Source organism: Sceloporus occidentalis, unplaced genomic scaffold, assembly GCF_023333645.1.
Source record: "Sceloporus occidentalis isolate IW3139 unplaced genomic scaffold, rSceOcc1.0.p SCAF_39, whole genome shotgun sequence".
In the NCBI taxonomy this organism is placed as follows: Eukaryota; Metazoa; Chordata; class Lepidosauria; order Squamata; family Phrynosomatidae; genus Sceloporus; species Sceloporus occidentalis.
In genome coordinates, this window is record NW_028317019.1 from 3,628,079 (window position 1) to 3,646,101 (window position 18,023).

The 18,023-nt window shown below is 43.9% G+C and overlaps 1 protein-coding gene and 1 pseudogene across 1 annotated transcript; both read left to right on the forward strand.

Moving 5' to 3' along the window:
- LOC149290427 (uncharacterized) overlaps window positions 1-18,023 on the forward strand; it is a 429,900-nt pseudogene that overhangs the window by 138,916 nt on the left and 272,961 nt on the right.
- LOC149290432 (uncharacterized) lies at window positions 1,371-9,768 on the forward strand. The gene is made up of 3 exons (XM_089489298.1): window positions 1,371-1,379; window positions 4,161-4,281; window positions 7,793-9,768. Exons 1-3 carry the CDS (start codon window positions 1,371-1,373, stop codon window positions 9,280-9,282), a joined length of 1,620 nt encoding a protein of 539 aa, XP_089345424.1. The 3' UTR covers window positions 9,283-9,768.

Genomic DNA, 18,023 nt, shown 5'->3' on the forward strand with positions numbered 1-18,023 from the left:
AGCAAATAAAACCTGATCCTTTCTGGTCCAGGTTTAGGTCCTGGGCAAAAGAAGGGAAACCAGGATTTGACTTGGGAGTGAGCGAATGTTGTGTGGCCTGCCCTGCCTGACCGGGGGCCTCCCTGGGGACCAAATCCATCTCTCTTCTCTTTCCCCTCAGTCAGCATTCTCACAAAGGAACCAAATTTAGGGGTCTCCCAAAGGCATCGAGGCACCCACCTTTCCTTTCCTTTCCTGCCGAGGAAACCCAGAAGGAGCCCTTCTTCCTAAGCAGCCAACGACCAAAGCCACCAGCCTTCTAGAACCCTATTCAGGCTCCAAGCCAACCGCTAACAATGGTCCAAGTTCAGGGCTGCTTTAACTGTCTGGCTGAATGCTAGGGAATTCTGGGAACTGTAGTTTTGTGAGATATTTAGTCTTCTCTGTCAGACAACTCAGATGCCATAATAAACTAAAATTCCCAGGATTCCCAAGTACTGAACTAGGGCAGTTAAAGTGGTTTATTTCTGCAAACTGGATTATTTCTGCAATGTGTTTTTGACCTCTGTTACTATTTGAGCATCCACAAGGCTCTGTGGGTTTGAATGGAAGATTCATCATCATCATCATTATCATCATCATAATTTCTGCAGTGTTTTTGAACCAGATCTGAGAGAGCCCTGCAGTCTGGATCTGCCCAAATCCCAAATATTGCCCTCTCAGCAAAGCCTGGAGATATTAACCTTTAAGGACCAGAACTCTTCAAAGGCTGACTTTCCAAATCTCTCCTGAGAGATCCTCCTGGCCCCAGAGCAGCCCCAAAGAAAGGGGTCCCATTGATTGGGGGCCCATGTCTTTCTGAGTCTGTGGGTCCAGAGGAAGAGGACTGTTTTCCAGGACCCTCTTCCTAACTTCACAAGGCAGCTCTTAGCATTTGCCCAAAACTTCTCTTGAACATGCAAAGATCAGGCAAGCAAGATCTGCTTTGCTCTTTGCAAAAAAAGATGGAAAAACAATAGGCCCTTGGTATCCTTTGGGATTTGGTTTGGATAGTAAAATCCATGGGTGCTCAAGTCCCATTATATAAAATGGGTGACCTTGGGTAAGTCATACTCTCTCAGCCTCAGAGGAAGACCAATGGCCAACTGGAAGGCACACAACACACACACACAAACACACATCTACATGATGAAAATGGCATTCATTCTGGGCCATGAAACCCACTGCGGGGGAACCTTGGGCAGCACTCTCTCAGCCTCAGAGGAAGACAAAGGGCAAAGTGGAAGGCAAACCTGAAGGCAAGGAACCCCTGGGAATAGGGTCACTAGACGCGAGTTCAAGGCAAGCAGCACACCCCCAGCCCCCAAGGCACACTCTCTCAGCCTCAAAAGATGGCAATGGTAAACACTCTTCGACAAAACCCACAAAGAGACTCCTGTGATAGTGTTGCCTTAGGATCCCCAGAAAGGAATTGAAGGCACACAATTGTCCCCCCAAAGTCTGGGAGGAAAAGGAGGAGGAAGGCTTAGAGGAAGGGCTGGAGGCAGAGGAAGGCTTAGAGGAAGAGGAGGAGAAGGAGGAAGGCTTAGAGGATGAGCCTGAGGAGGAGAGGAAGAGCAGAGAGGCCTCTGGAGGATTCTGCAGAGGAAGAAGAAGGAGAAGAAGAAGAAGAAGGGGCTCCTGAGCATACGCAGAGGCCTCTGGGGGAGAAGCCACCGGGAGAAAGCTCTTGGTTGTACCTTATTATTACTATTATTAGTACTACTTGTAGCATTAGTATTATTAAATTTTCTTTATTTATCAAGACATGGAAAGACGTATTTATAAAGAGTATCTCAGTGAGTCTCTGTATTATATCATCAGGAAAGATTTCAGCTGTTGTTAAGGTTTGGAAATGCTGTTTGGGGTCCCTTCTGACTTTGGAGCCCTTTCATCCTCCATTTTGGGTTCAATGAAGGCCTCAAACTGCCAAGCACTCAGGCAGAGGCAGACATTTTGTGTGCCAGTAGCCATTTTGTCTTCTGGTGGCCATTTTGTGCTGCTTGTGACTGTGGGGAATATTGTTCCAGAACCTTCTCTGAGGCTTCAGTTGAACAGAGGCTTCTCTTTCTCTCCTGAGGCTCCAGAGTCAGAAGGAGGCCAGGCTCCTTGGGCCAAAAGGAAGGAAGTGTGTCTCTTTGTGTGTCTTTTGTGTCTCTTTTCTGAGAGAGTTTTCTTATTACAAAGTTCTGCTCTTTCTGGGGAACATGGGTTTTAAAAGGGGTCAGAAATGGGAGGATAGTCTTAATACAAGCCTTATTATTATTATTATTCACAAACATTGGGCTTTGGCTTCTAAGAGGAGGCTAGTCCCCCAAAAAAGCCAAAAGTGGCTCCTTTGGGAGGCTTTAAAAGTCTCCCCAGTTTCCTTATTAATAGATTTTCAGGCAAGAAGGAAGGAGGCAGACCAGAATAACTCATATTACCAAGAATGAAACAAACAAACAACAACAAAAATAAGGATTAGAGACTAAAAGAAACTACTTTTTTAAAAAAGAAAAACCATTATTAGGGGGGTAAAAACAAGACTTTGGTGCTTCTACTATTTTAAAGCTGACTCAGGCTGTATCTGCACTGCAGAAATAATCCAGTTCTAAAGTGTGTTAACTCTCCTGGTTGCATCCTATGGAATCCTGGGATTTGTAGTTTGTTGTGGCATGAGAGCTCTCTGGCAGAGAAGGCTATGTGTCCAAAGGTAAAATCCCAGGATTCCATAGCATTGAGCGGTTAAAGTGGTATGAAAGTGCCTTATTTCTAAGTGCGGATGCAGCCTTCTTGGGAAAGGGGCTGATGCTGGGGAAAAGCACTGGGGACCTCTGAAGGTTTCAGCAGATGAATTATTTATTTATGATGCCCTCATTTCACATCTAGCTTTGGGGACATAACCAGGGCCCTCTCCAATTCCCCATCCCCTAATCCCCCCCCCCCCACTTGAATAAGGCATGGAGTATCTGTTGTGTACGGGAGCTGTAGTGAATCTATGCTATGTCCAGGGGGCTTTGTTTGGTGCAGAGGGAGGAAGGTGATGCCCACCTGTGCATCGGCCCAAAGGAGACTTATGTCACCTGCGTATGTCACCAGCAGGATGCTGTTCTCTGTGTCTTTGAGTGCTGCAGGGTTTCTTGCCAAGTCAATCCTAATCCAGGTCCCTTTTCTCAGGAACTCCATCTCAGCCTCCTTGTACACGGCTTTGGGGCCTCTCTTGCTGGAAGTGACCAAGTGCAAGGCCACCAGGACCCCCTGCCCACCTGATGGCCGACACAGAGGCCAAGCCGAGGGAGCTGGGCTCCAACAGAAAGAGGCTGCTGAAGTACAACTCTTTGGTAAGTTACCATCCTGATTATTACTTTCATCTATGTCTGGACTGGCTCATGAAAGCAAGCGGGAAACATACTGTCCCAGTTTGGCAGAGGGAATCCTGATTAATCCTCTGTAACCTGATTTTTTTCAGGGACTTTGAATATCTCCTATTTTATTCTCTTCCTCCCACTTTCCCCCTTGTTTTCAGGTCAGTTCAGTTGCTGCAAAATGTGTTCCAAGTTCAAAAGAGTGTGCATTTGATTCACTCAAAAGAGGGGAGAGGGGAGGAAAGAAGGGTGCAGGGTCTTGCCCTTGCCAGGAGTTGGAGGCAAAAGCCAACTTTTGCACCCTTCCTCGCTTGTGTGATCTTTATCATTAACAACTTGGGCCATCTTGATCCCCTTCTGGTGTTGCTTAGCCACATGTGTCTTCCTTTTCCAGTCTGTGAAATGCTGGGGGAGATGGAAAAATATCTCTGTACCTAAATTGAGGGTAGGCCAAGTGGTCCTCAAGTTTGAGTACTCCCTAAACTGTTTTTTAAAATTTGCCTCTGAAATTAGGTGATATATGGCTAAATGTACTATAATTCATACATGTTGTGATAGTCAGTATCCTAATCAATAAATAATATTCCAGAAATGGCCTACATTATATTGTTTATCATAGTATATATTATTTTGAAAGGATTCGAGACAAACTGGATCTCAAAGGCTGTAGCTTTTTCTTGCTTGCAGAATTTAAAGTTTATTTCCTGGACTGAATTCTGAAGTGTTGAAATAATATTTGCAATGCACCATGTGCTTTCTTCCCCTTTTGTTTAGTCACTCTATTTTCTGTTGCAGGTGACCTTTGCGGATGTGGCAATATATTTCACCGAGGAGGAATGGAAGCTGTTGACGAAGAAGCAGAAACTTATGTACAGTTCTGTAATGATGGAGAATTATGACAATGTGGCCTCTGTGGGTAAGGAACCTGAATCCATTGCCCTTCCTGTGAAGACTGAGGGCCCTTTCATAATTTACTGTCAGAGCGCTATGATTCCACTTTAGAATTATAGAATCAAAGAGTTGAAATAGACCACAAGGATCATCTGGTTCAATCTTCTGCCATGCAGGAATAGACATTCAAAGCACCCCTGAGAGATGGCTATCCAGCCTCTGTTTAAAGACCTCCAAATAAAGAGACTCCACCAAACTCTGAGGGAGTATATTCCACTGTTCAAGAGCTCTTACTGTCAGGAAGTTCCTCCTAAAGTTTAAGTGGAATCTCTTGTCCCTGTGGCTTGCATCTATTGTTCCATGTCCTTTTCTCTGGAGTAGCAGAAAGCAAGCTTGCTTCATCCTGAATATGACATCTCTTCAAATATTTGAACAGGGCTGTCATATCCACTCTTAACCTTCTCTTCTCCAAGCTAAACATACCCAGCTCCCTAAGTCATTCCTCAGAGAGCATGGTTTCCAGACTGTTCACCATTTTGGTTTCCTTCCTCTGGACATGCTCCAGTTTCTCCACATCTGTTTGAATTGTGGTGTCCAGAACTGGACACAGGATTATTGCAAGAGAGCCCTGACCAAAACAGAATAGAGTGGCACTATTACTTCCCTTGATGTTGACACTATACTATTGATACAGCCTAGGATCACATTGGCCTTTTTAGCTGCTGCATAACAATGTTGACACATGCTCATCTTGTGCTCTACTACCATTCCTAGTTCCCTTTCACACGTAATTTAATTGTCATAACAACTTCCAGTGGAATCTTGGAATTTCTAATTTTAGTGAGGCACTATTGTTCTCCACTTTGTAAGGATTCTAAATCTCCAATCCTAAATTGCCAGTTCTGGAATTTTGTGGGAAGGAGCCATGGAGATTAATGCTTTTTGCCCCTATATGGTCCTCAGCCCATTCCTGAGCAAGTTTCCTGGCTTTTGTGGCCCCTCTTCCAGCCTTTTGAGGCTCTGGAGAGGCTTTGTGGGAAAAGGACTTGCCTTGCCCCTGCAATGGATCAGAGAGGGTACAACAGTGGCAAAATGGCCCCCACCTCCGCTCTGAGATCTTCTGGGGCCCAATATGCCCTCCCCCCAAACCCCAACAGTAATCCATCCCAGTCTTGGAGATGTCTTAAAGTCTCCCATCTTCCATTTCTAACCAACATAATTTTGAGGGCAGTTGCTCTTCATCTCCAAGCGGTCTTAGATGAAACAGATTATCTAGACCCATTTAAGGTGGACCCTGGCACTTGACCCGCACTAATATCAAAAACCAGGTACCAGACCCCTTGTTCTGCCTTTCCTAATGCATTAGTTGTATATTGATGGCCCTGCCTTTCTCAAGAAATGAGCCTCAAAGTGTCCCTTTTATGCATCACACTCTGTGGGTGTGTGTCTGTGATCGAGCGATGGAGGCAATGTGAAAAACAGAAAGGCAGGAAAGAGATGCTGAAGGAGAAAAGGTAAAGCAGTGCAGATGGGCAAGAGGGAAGGTTGGAGAGCGGAGGGAGAAAGGGAAGGGGATCCGGCCTCTGGGAGCCAGGAGGGGAAGGCAGGAGCAAAGCCAGGATTGCATAGCTCTGTACGGAGAGGAAGGGACCTCTGGGAAGGGCAAGGAGAGGGGTCTTGGGGATTGGGAGGCAGCCACCAACCGGACAGATAATAATAATAGGTTTTATTTGTATTTACCTGTATAATAGCCACAAAACAATAATAGCATCCAATTTACACACAGTAAAAAAACAAGTTGCTTAAAACTCAGTTTGGGACAAATAAAAACATCGTATAAAATGCACAATTGCGATCAGAAGTGGGATTTTTCCTTAAGTTCTTTAGAAGAGGTCGGGTGGGTAAGCCTGCCGGAAGGGATCAGTCTTAAGTGCTTTCTTGAAAGCATCCAAAGTGGTGATAAGACAGATCTCCTCCGGCAAGTTGTTCCATAACTTGGGGGCCATGGCTGTGTATGCTCTGTGAGAAGTTGTTCATAGCCTGACCTTTGGGTAATCTAATAGATTCTTCCCAGATGTTCTGAGAATGTGGGGCGGATTGTGTAGGGAGAGGCCTTCCCTCCGTGGTTGATTCCAGAGGCCCTTTGTCACTCAAAATGCTGGAGTCTGGGGAGGACACCCACAAGTGCTATGCTTTTAGGGGAATTTCATACTTAGCTCAAAGGAGAGATTGAGGCAACAGTGACCTCAGGATTCATCCCAATTATACCAGGCCCAGAAGCACACAGAACTCCAGAGGCATTTCAAATAGGTTTTTGTGTTTTATTTAGGGGGAATAGCAAAATACACACACACACACAAATATACACATATAGGTGTTCACGCACACACACAAGAATTGGGTAACAAAGGTGGGAGTGGTGAATAGTGTGAGGCTTTGCTAATGGTAATACGTTACCTAGATCGATCTTGATCCCAATTGCTCAGGGTCCAGAAAGGGGAGAGAAGTCAGTAACTGCTATAGCAAGTGGGGCTGGCGAGTGTAGTGAGGTGTTTAGCAATGTAAACCAATGGAGTGTAAGTCTGCAACTGGACTGACGCTGAAGAACAGCCAGTTGGGGCTGAGATTTATACTGAAATTGTTGCTTGGGGGCAGAAACCGAGCATTCGAAAAGGTTTAAATTGCTTTAGGATGTTTCCTGGGAGGGGAAAGAATTATATGAAACTGAAATAAATGCAATGGGTGCTTGGTGGAAATACTTCATCCAAACAGGATTGTCCCACCGGCTCTCAGGTCCTTCTTGGCTCTAAATTCTGGTCCCATTCACAAGCCAATACATAGCACAGTCTGAAGGCGACACTCCTGGAGCTCAACAATAACATAGCAGAGTACAGAAGCAAATCAACAGATATAGGTATTGGCAATGCACTAACCACTATCCACACTTAAAAATAACTCACAGACACAGTTGATTTCCTCCAGGTCCTTGGAGGTTCTTTAGCTTGAGTTGCAATAGAAAACAAATATGTACCAGCTCTCCTCTCTGACTTCCATCAACTTCACAATCTCTTCTACACTCATCTCCAATCCGCATGTGAGCTGTATACTGTATTGGTTGTGAGGCATCTCCTGGGGCCATACAGCATGAAGCATCTTCTGCAGTTAGCTTGCATCATGCCATCTGCTCTGACTCAACACTCTATGGCAGTCTCACAGGAAATGATGCCACTTTTCAATTAAAATAGTTTTACATATATTTAATGGAATATTTTTCAACGACCTGACTATCTCCTTCCACTGATTTCCTCATGGCAGTTCCCCTTCAATCACTTCTTTGGTAGCTCCTATGAGTAAGAATACAGTCATTATATGGATTTGGGGGCATCTAGAACAGGGTCAGGCTCAGGTCATTCACACCAACTTTATTAATTTAATATCAAATAGGGAGGTGTGAAAGGGGGGGCTAAATGTTGGGGTAACCCTTTCCTCTCTTAACACTAAGATTCAGTCTTGTCTGTCATTGTGCTCCTTTACAGAAGAATTTGTCAGTCACGAGAAAGACCACACAAGAAAGAAGTCACATAAATGCCAGCATTGTGGGAAATATTTTGCTTACATGTCAGTCCTAGTCATTCATCGTAGAGTCCACACAGGAGAGAAGCCATACAAATGCCAGCATTGTGGGAAAGGTTTTTCTTTAAAGGCACACCTAGTGATACATCAGAGAGTCCACACAGGAGAGAAGCCATACAAATGCCAGCATTGTGGGAAAGGTTTTTCTTTAAAGGCACACCTAGTGATACATCAGAGAGTCCACACAGGAGAGAAGCCATACAAATGCCAGCATTGTGGGAAAGGTTTTTCTTTAAAGGCACACCTAGTGATACATCAGAGAGTCCACACAGGAGAGAAGCCATACAAATGCCAGCATTGTGGGAAAGGTTTTTCTTCAAAGTCATACCTATTGGCACATGCAAGTTGCCACACAGGAGAGAACCCAAACAAATGTCAGCATTGTGGGAAATGTTTTTCTTGGAAGTCAGCCCTGGTGATGCATCAGAGAGTCCACACAGGAGAGAAGCCATACAAATGCCGGCATTGTGGGAAATGTTTTTCTTCGAAGTCAGACCTAGTGAAACATCAGAGAGTCCACACAGGAGAGAAGCCATACAAATGCCAGCATTGTGGGAAATATTTTTCTTCGAAGTCAGTCCAAGTGATCCATCAGAGAGTACACACAGGAGAGAAGCCATACAAATGCCAGCATTGTGGGAAAGGTTTTTCTTTAAAGGCACACCTAGTGATACATCAGAGAGTCCACACAGGAGAGAAGCCATACAAATGCCAGCATTGTGGGAAAGGTTTTTCTTCAAAGTCATACCTATTGGCACATGCAAGTTGCCACACAGGAGAGAACCCAAACAAATGTCAGCATTGTGGGAAATGTTTTTCTTGGAAGTCAGCCCTGGTGATGCATCAGAGAGTCCACACAGGAGAGAAGCCATACAAATGCCGGCATTGTGGGAAATGTTTTTCTTCGAAGTCAGACCTAGTGAGACATCAGAGAGTCCACACAGGAGAGAAGCCATACAAATGCCAGCATTGTGAGAAATGTTTTTCTTCAAAGGCACACCTAGTGATACATCGAAGAGTCCACACAGGAGAGAAGCCATACAAATGCCAGCATTGTGAGAAATGTTTTTCTTCAAAGTCATACCTATTGTCACATCAGAGAGTCCACACAGGAGAGAACCCAAACAAATGCCAGCATTGTGGGAGATGTTTTTCTAGTAAGTCAAGCCTAGTGAGACATCAGAGAGTCCACACAGGAGAGAAGCCATACAAATGCCAGCATTGTGGGAAATGTTTTTCTCGGAGGTCAGACCTAGTGACACATCAGAGAGTCCACACAGGAGAGAAGCCATACAAATGCCAGCATTGTGGGAGATGTTTTTCTGATAAGTCAAGCCTAGTGAGACATCACAGAGTCCACACAGGAAAGAAGCCACACAGATCCCAGAAATGAACTAACATTATATTTGTCAATAAGCAATACAAAGAATATATTTTAAATCCTGTGGTGATAAGGAAAAGCCCTTGTGATTTTGTGTGTTAGGTTTGTGTGTCCATATGTCTGTTTATGTTTTTCAGTTATCTTTTGTTGAGTTGAGGTTTTAATTGCTATTATTATAGATTATTGCTTTAGTTTATAAATTTGAGTGGGGATTATGGGTGGTGGAATAGGTTAGTTAAACAGAGGGGTGGGATTGGCTGCAGCTGGTTAGAACAGTTATGGGAATTATAGCATTTGGAATGTGTGGGATGTTGGCTGAAGAAAGTTTGGGATAGGTATTAACAGAAAGGGCTATTTTCTGGGAATGACAAAGGGGGCCTTGTTACCTGTGTGGCACAGAATGTGAGAATTGGAGGGGGGCTAGGTTTGGAAGAGGGTGATGTTTTAGGTTTTGGGGTTTTAATATATTGTTTGGCTTGGGGAGGGCAGCTCTGATTTAAACGCTGAATTTCTGATTATGTGTTTGCAATAAAGTTTTTGTTGTTTCAACACACTGGACTCATTGGTGTACAGAAATTCTGCATTTGCACAAAATGTACCCTTTCTTCTCTTCGTAGCCCTCAGCTCCTTTCCCAGCCATAAAAACAGAGGCAAACACACATACACACATATATACTCAGAGAGACAGAGCTATATGTACAAAGGAGAGCCTTCCCAGCCTTTCCCTCCTTAGTCCAGCTCTGCAGCTTGGGCTCCATTCCGGAAGGAAGGAAAAAAGGCCGTAGTCCTTCCCTTCTTCTAAAGGCCAACAGTGGAATAAACAGCAGCAGCAGCAGCAGCAGCAAAGGCCTTATGATCCCTGCGCATGCTGAAGAGGGTCCTTGGGGGCATCTGTGCATGCACACTCTCAGCCCCTGATGCTGCTCTGAGGGAGGGAAGTGGGGAGAGCCCGCATTCATTTGGGGGAACCTCCCTGTTCTGGGACCATGCTGAAAGGGCTTTGGACCCCCTTGAAGCGATGTATGTAAAAAGAGGAGAAGGAAGGAATAAAGGAATGAAAGTGCCAAGGGAAGAGAAGCATAAAAGGACTGCTGAAGTTGGGGGGGCGGGGGGCGGATATGGGACCTGTTTCAGGCGCCTTCCTCCCGGAACCCATTATGAGAGCCTTCCACAGCTCACATTGATGCTTTAAATGACTATTTCACAGATAATATCTCTCAGATAAGAGCCAAATTGGAAATCAGCATTATTGTGGAGGCTATAAGTGAGGTGTCCATGAGTAAGATCATACTGGATCAATTTGAATCTGAGTACTGAGGACATGAACAAGCTCCTTGTAAGTGTGAAGAGGAGAACTTGTCCTCCCGACCCTTGCCCTTTTTATATCACCTGAGATATATCATATATGCATCTCTTAGTTAGGGCTATTTTCCATCATGCTTAAAAGAAGCGGCACTACGGCCGTTTATGGAAAAGCCCTCCCTAGATCCCTTGGACATGAACAATTACAGACCGGTCTCCCATCTTCCATTTCTAACCAACATAATTTTGAGGGCAGTTGCTCTTCATCTCCAAGCGGTCTTGGATGAAACAGATTATCTGGACCCATTTCAAACTGGCCTCAGGATGGGATACGGAGTCGAAACTGTTATGGTTGCCTTAGTAAATGATCTTTGCTTCAAGGTGGGATGTAACATACCATACTTTAAGCTGTATTATTATGCAGCTTGTCTCAAATGGTTAGAAGAATGGTTCAAATTAGAAAACAAGAATTTATTGATTATAGAAAAAGCTAATCTGAATCTTGGTATACATGCATATATGTAGTATACAAAACCAAAATATAATAATGCTTTTAACCATCATGTTATAAGAAGATCATTGCTTAAAGTATGGTATAAAATGAGACATCAATTTTGGGGGTCATTGCAAGAAGCCTATTACAATAGAACAAAGGACAAAGATACTTCATGGCTAAGGTATGGAGATTTAATAAACAAAACACCAGAAGGAAAATACAATATGAAATCTATGGAAGAAGTTAACGAAAGAGGAAACATGAAGGATTGGTTTTTATACAACTAATTAAACAATCGTTTTAAGGCAGATAATAAAGCTCTTGAGTTAACGATGGATAACAATGAAATAGATAAAATTATGATGGACCAAAAAGGTAAACACATATCCAAATGTTATAAACTATTAAGAGAAAGAGATCTAGAAGATGAAATTATTAAACACAGCATGGTAAGATGGGCACGTGATATAAATAAATCTATAACTATAGAGGAACGGGAAAATCATGGAAAGGAACAAATAAACAGGGCCAAGTGGGAATGGGGCCTTTGTGAAGGTGAGGAACTGACTTTCCTGGTGCTGGACCTCCAGGTGAGCGATGCATTGGGCAAGGAGTCCCTCTCGCTCATTGCCTGCAGCCTCTGGTTCCGCTGGAGGCAGGGCCTCTTCTCCAGCATCACCTGGAACAACGAACCAGAACAATGGACAACAATAGATGGATGTGTGCATATATGTATATATGTGGAGGCATCTCTATCTAAGTGCACTCAGACTTATACCTTAATCTGAACACCTAGTGGCTGCAGAAATGAGCTCCAGTGCCTGAAGGCAACTCATAACCGTTGCAAGTCTCTAAACATAAATCTTGCATAGGACATGTCTTTGCATACATAACCATAGATATCTGTCTGAACGTGTGCATCTTCACACACACGTACTTACATACATATGTGTATGTATATATAATTATATTTAAATATATACATATATGTGTGTGTGTATATATATATATATCATATATGTATATATATTAACTCTGTGTGTGTGTGTGTGTGTGTGTGTGTGTATACATATATATACAGTGGACCCTTGTTATACGCTGGGGTTTGGTTCCAAGATCCACCGTGTATAACAAAATCCGTGTATGCTCAAGTCCGATTAAATATAATGGCAGAACAAAATGGTGTCCCTTATAAAAAGTGGAAAATCAGGGTTTGATATTTGAAATTTATACTTTTTTGGAACATTTTCAAACTGTGTATGCTTGAATCCGTGTATAATAAATCCGTGTATAAGGAGGGCTGACTGTATATATTCATAAGCCAACCTTTAGGGTGATGGCGTGGACTCCCATTGTCTTCCTCCTCCGGGTGAGGTGGACTCCGCATGGCCGCCCTGTGTCGCCTCCGCAGGTGTTCTGTGTGGAGGAAAGAGGAACAGGAGACACAAGTGCAGAAATGAGCTCAGGTGCCTCAAGACAACCAATCATAGCACCCCAGTACAGGAAATGTCAACAACCAAGACTCACCCACAATGGCATTGAGGTCCAATATAGGACCCCCAGCCAGCATCCAGAGATGCCACATCTCATAAAAAACCGGAGGTTTGTGTCATGGTGCGCAGCTGTTGCCATGCTCGCGCATGGCAAGATAGAAGGCTGTCCTCATCACCTTCACTTTGGAGGCCACCTGCTTCTGTGACCTCTCAGACCCCTTCTCCTCATCTTTCTGGCAATCTTTGAGTAGTTTGCCCTCTTAGGGTGGGATGTGTACCCCATTATGAGGTCCAGGTCCACATTCCTCTCCAGACAGTGATAGAGGTACTGGGCCTCCCCATCTGTCCAGCGATTCCACTCTCTGGGCATTGTCTCTGGGCAGAGTAAAACAAAGCACACTACCAATACTCCCAGCCTTAAGACCCAAAACTCACCTCAGGAGTTTGGGCCTGTGAGGGTCAACCTTTCTATTGTGGCAGGTGTTTGGGACTTTTGTTATCCCACCACTGCCACCAAAATATGTGTGAGGCACACCAAAGATTTTAAACTATAGGTAGCATTGCTGTTTTTAACCTCACCATGAGTAGGGTTGCCATAACCCTCCTGCCGGCGGGACATTCTGGTTTTTCACCACTAGGGGGCGTCCCTGCACGGTTTCCTCCTTGACTCCCGGTCTGTTGCCAATCTGGTGACTTTCATACCAAAATGGGTACTTTTCAGAGCCTTTGGTGTGATTTTGGTGCTTGGTTTTAATGGCAATTTTGAGAGTTGAAATAAGTTCCAATTATTTTTATTCAATTAGGGCTACGGTTTATTGCCATATTAACATTACAGGGACTTTTCAGGGATTTTGACTGAATATTTGGTGAGATACGGGGGGATTTGGTGAGTTTTGGCCAAACGTTTGGGGAATTATCTTCGAGGCTTGTTGGAGGTTGCCAGACTCAGGAAGAGGCGCTCCTCCTCTGTTTGGTCTCAGCAAGGCAGCAGTGGGGAGAGGGCCATTTCCTTTGGCACCGAGGTGAGGATGATGATGAGGAGGAGGAGGAGGAGGAGGAGGAAGAGGAGGAGGAGGAGGAGGTGCGTGGCCATTTTCAATATTTATGTTGCCCCTGTGTATTTTTTCTAACTTTGACTGCCAGGGCTCAATGCTCTGGAAGTCTGGTGTCTGTGAGGCATTTTTAGCCTTCTCTGTTGGAGAGCTCTGGTGCCACAATAAACTACAATTCCCAGGATTCCATAGCACTGAGCCCTGGCAGTCAAAGCAATGTGTTTTGGACACAGATATCCTCCTTTTGTGAGTTAATGAATGAATCCAGTCCCTAGCCTTTCTATCTCTCTCACACTCTGCAGGAGTAATAACCCACTTTGAGACTGCTTTAACTCAGTGCTAGGGAATCTTGGGAATGCTAGTGTTTGGGAGACATTGAGACTTCTCTGTCAGTGATGGCTCTGAGGCCACAATAGACTCCAATTCCCAGGATTCCCCAGCACTGAGCAGTCTCAAACTGGACCATTTCCTCAGTGCGGATGCACCTGAGGAGGAATTCTGGGCACTGCAGTTCAACCACGTTTGGAGGGTTATGGGACTCCCTGTCAGAGATAGCTCTGGGGCCACAGTGTACTACAATTCCCAGCATTCCCAGCACTAACCCAGGACAGTTAATTCACTCTCAAACTGGATTATTTCCTCAGTGTGGCTGCAGCTTTGGTGAGGAACTCTGGGCATTTCAGTCCAGCATTGTTTTATTTCTGCAGTGTCTTTTGGACCAGAGACAAGGTGACCAGGCATCCTCCTCCTTTTCCAGGACATGTCCTCTTCTGTCATATTTCAAAAGGTCCTCCATTTGGATCATGCCTAAGAAACATGCATTTATATTAACATTTTTAAAAAAGCATCAATTTTTTCGCCTGTCCTCCATTTATTAAAACTGTGTCCTACATTTGTCCTACATTTGTCCCGGTTTGGAGGTCCTGACTTATGGCAACCCTAACCACGAGCCAAGTGATGTTTAAAATAAAAACGAAGGCTTATTGTAATACAGGATGGAATAAATATAACTCCTTTCAAAGCTTGTTCAGTGTGAATAAATAATTAGTGCTACCAAATTCCCTTCTAGGGCCTAAGCCCCATAGGCTATCGACACAGTTAAGATACACAGCTCATCCCTCTCTTTCCTAGAGTCAGTTTGGGACCCTAGTCCTTTCCTTTGGACTCAAGGAAAACCCCGTTTCCAGTCCCTCGGGAGGACTGCTAACAACCCAAGCCCTCACACTGCCTTGGCTAGAGCCTTCCCCTCAGAGTCCAAAGTCCCAACTGGACTCTTCTCCAACTGACAGCCACCGGTTGGTTTTCCCCTCTTCTCAGCCAGCACCTGATTGGCTGAGCTCTAGCTGCCTTTTCATTGGTCAGCTTGAGGCTCTATTCGCCACAGGGCCTTCCCACGCAAACCTTTTGCTGGACAGCAGATGGCGCTGTAGGAGGCTTTTGCGCATGCGCCAAAAACTCCAGGCTTGCTGGAAAAACTATTGATGGGTTTTAACGTGAAATATAGATATAGATATATGGATTATATATGATGATAATATATATATACACACACACAGACAGAGTGGACCCTTGTTGTAGGTCGAGGTTTGGTTCCAAGATCCCAGTTGTATAACAAAATACGGGGATGTTCAAGTCCCATTGACTATAATGAGAGAGCAAAATGGAGTCCGTAATAAAAAGTGGAAAATCAAGGTTTGATATTTTATATTTATACTGTTGTGGAACTTTTTCTGGCTGTGGATGCTATAAAAAATCCATGTTTAAGAAGGGCAGACTGTATAAGTATAATATATAGAAGAATATATAAGTACATATAATATTATCAAAGTCAGTCCTAGTTAGGCATCAGAGAGTCCACACGGGAGAGAAGCCATACAAATGCCAGCATTGTGGGAAATGTGTTTCTATGAAGTCAAGCTCCTTCACCTCCCTTGATCTTTTTAGGAAGGAATGAAAGACCTTTCTCTTCCGACAGGCTTTGGCCCATGTGCCCTGATTACATGCTGTTCTCCCCTGATATGCAATGGTTCTAACTAGCTAGTTTGTCTTCTTTGGTTTTAACGCTTGTTGTAGATTTTATAGTGTTTTAAAGTATTGGGTTATTTTTATGATGTTTTTATACGGTATGTTTTTATATTGCATATTGTGCTACATTTTTTTCCTTTGCTGTACCCCGCTTTTGGAAAAGTGGGTTATAAATAACAATTATTATTATCATTATCATTATTAGTGAGACATCAGAGAGTCCAGACAGGAGAGAAGCCACACAAATCCCAGTAGTGAACTAGCATTATTTTTGTCAGTAAGGAATGCAAAGATTATATTTCCAATCCAGTGTTGCTCAGAAAAGGCCCTTGTGATTTGGCTTGTTAGGTTTCTCTGTCCATATGTCTGTTTATGTTTTAAGGTTGTATTTTGTTAAGATTAGGTTTTAATTACTAATAGTAAAGATAATTGCTTTGGGCTGTAAATTTGGCTAGGGATTGTGGGTTGTGGTATAGGTTAGGTAGATGGGGATTGGGATTTGTTGCATCTGGCTAGAATAAACACACACATTTATATATACTCTTCTACTTGTGTACCATTTAAACATAAGCAAATGCATGGAGAAATATGTGGGCACATATGAATGCACATGGATGCACCTGCGCATGTATACACCCCCACATTCTGGTCAACATCAGTATGTATATATAATCATAACTGTGTATACATTTACTTCCAGTCATAACAGCATAATTGCCCTGTGATTACTGTAATTGGAAATTTATACTTTGTGATGTTTTTGTGATATGTATTTAACACATGATTGGCTCCTGAGGAGACTCTGAGGGCTGCCATTGGCTGGAATCCCCATCCCTCCCTCCATCCCTGGCCCTGATTGGCCGGAACCCCAGCCCCCATCCTTGGCCCTAATTGGCTGGAATCCCAGTCCCTCCCACCATCCTTGGCCCTGATTGGATGGAATCCAATTTTGTGTTCTGGGGGCCATTTTGTTCTGCTTGTGACTGTGGGGAATAATGTTCCGGAACCTTCTCTGAGGCCTCAGTTGAACAGAGGCTTCTCTTTCTCTCCTGAGGCTCCAGAGTCAGAAGGAGGCCAGACTCATTGGGCCAAAAGGAAGGAAGTGTGTCTCTTTGTGTGTCTTTTGTGTCTCTTTTCTGAGAGGGCTTTCTTACACAGCTCTGCTCCTTCTGGTGAACATGGGTTTTAAAAGGGATCAGAAATGGGGAGGATAGGTTTAATAGAAGCCTTGTTATTGTTTGCAAACATTGGGCTTTGTTTGGCTTCTAAGAGGAGGCTTGCCCCCAAACAAGGCCAAAAGTAGCTCCTTTGGGAGGTTTTAATAGTCTCCTCAGTTTTCTTATTAAGAGATTTTCAGGCAAGAAGGAAGCTGACTGACCAGACCATTTCATATGCCCAAATAAACATAGAAACAAACAAGAACAACAAAAATAAGGATTAGACAGATAAGCAGATTGCCTTTTTTTTTTTTTTAAAGGAAAACCGGTATTTGGTGCTTCTGCCCTTTTACAACCAACTCAGGCTGTATCTGCACTGCAGAAATAATCCAGTTCTAAAGGTAAAAGCCCAGGATTCCATAGCACTGAGTGTTTAAAGTGGTGTCAAAGTGTCTTATTTCTGCAGTGTGGATGCAGCCTTCTTGGGAAAGGGGCTGATGATAGGGGAAAGCACTGGGGACCTCTGCAGTTTTCAGCACATGATTTATTTATGTATTTATGATGCCCTCATTTCACATCTAGCTGCAGGGACATAACCAGGGCCCTCTCCAATTCCCCATCCCCTCATCCTTCACCACTCTAATAAGGCATGGAGTATCTGTTGTGTAGGGGAGCTGCAGTGAATCTAAGCTAGGTCCAGGGGGCTTTGTTTGGAGGGAGGAAGGGGATACCCATCTCTGCATCGGCCCAAAGGAGGCATATGTCACTTGCGTATCTCACAAACACAATGCTGTTCTCTTTAGTCAACATTATTTCCTGTTCTAGATCAGTGTCTGATTTGCCAATAATATATTGTTTTTATCCATTAGAAAGAGCTTTCTTAATTGTCTGTCAAAGAACCATGAAAGATCATAACCCTGATCATTAGGATCTTCTCATGTCTTTACTCTATAAACAGTTCTATCTATTTGGATTAATTCTTTATAGGAGATCCAATTTGCGTCCTTTTTTGAATCTCTGGTCTCTTTTCGCAGGAACTTCATCTTGGCCCCCTTGGACACAGCTTTGGGGCACCTTTTGCTGGAAGTGACCCAAGTGCAAGACCACCAGGACCCCTGCCCACCTAATGGCCAACACAGAGGCCAAGCGGAGGGAGTTGGGCTCCAACAGAAAGAGGATGCAGAGATACAAGAACGCTTTGGTGAGTTGAGGTTCTTGACTATTAGTT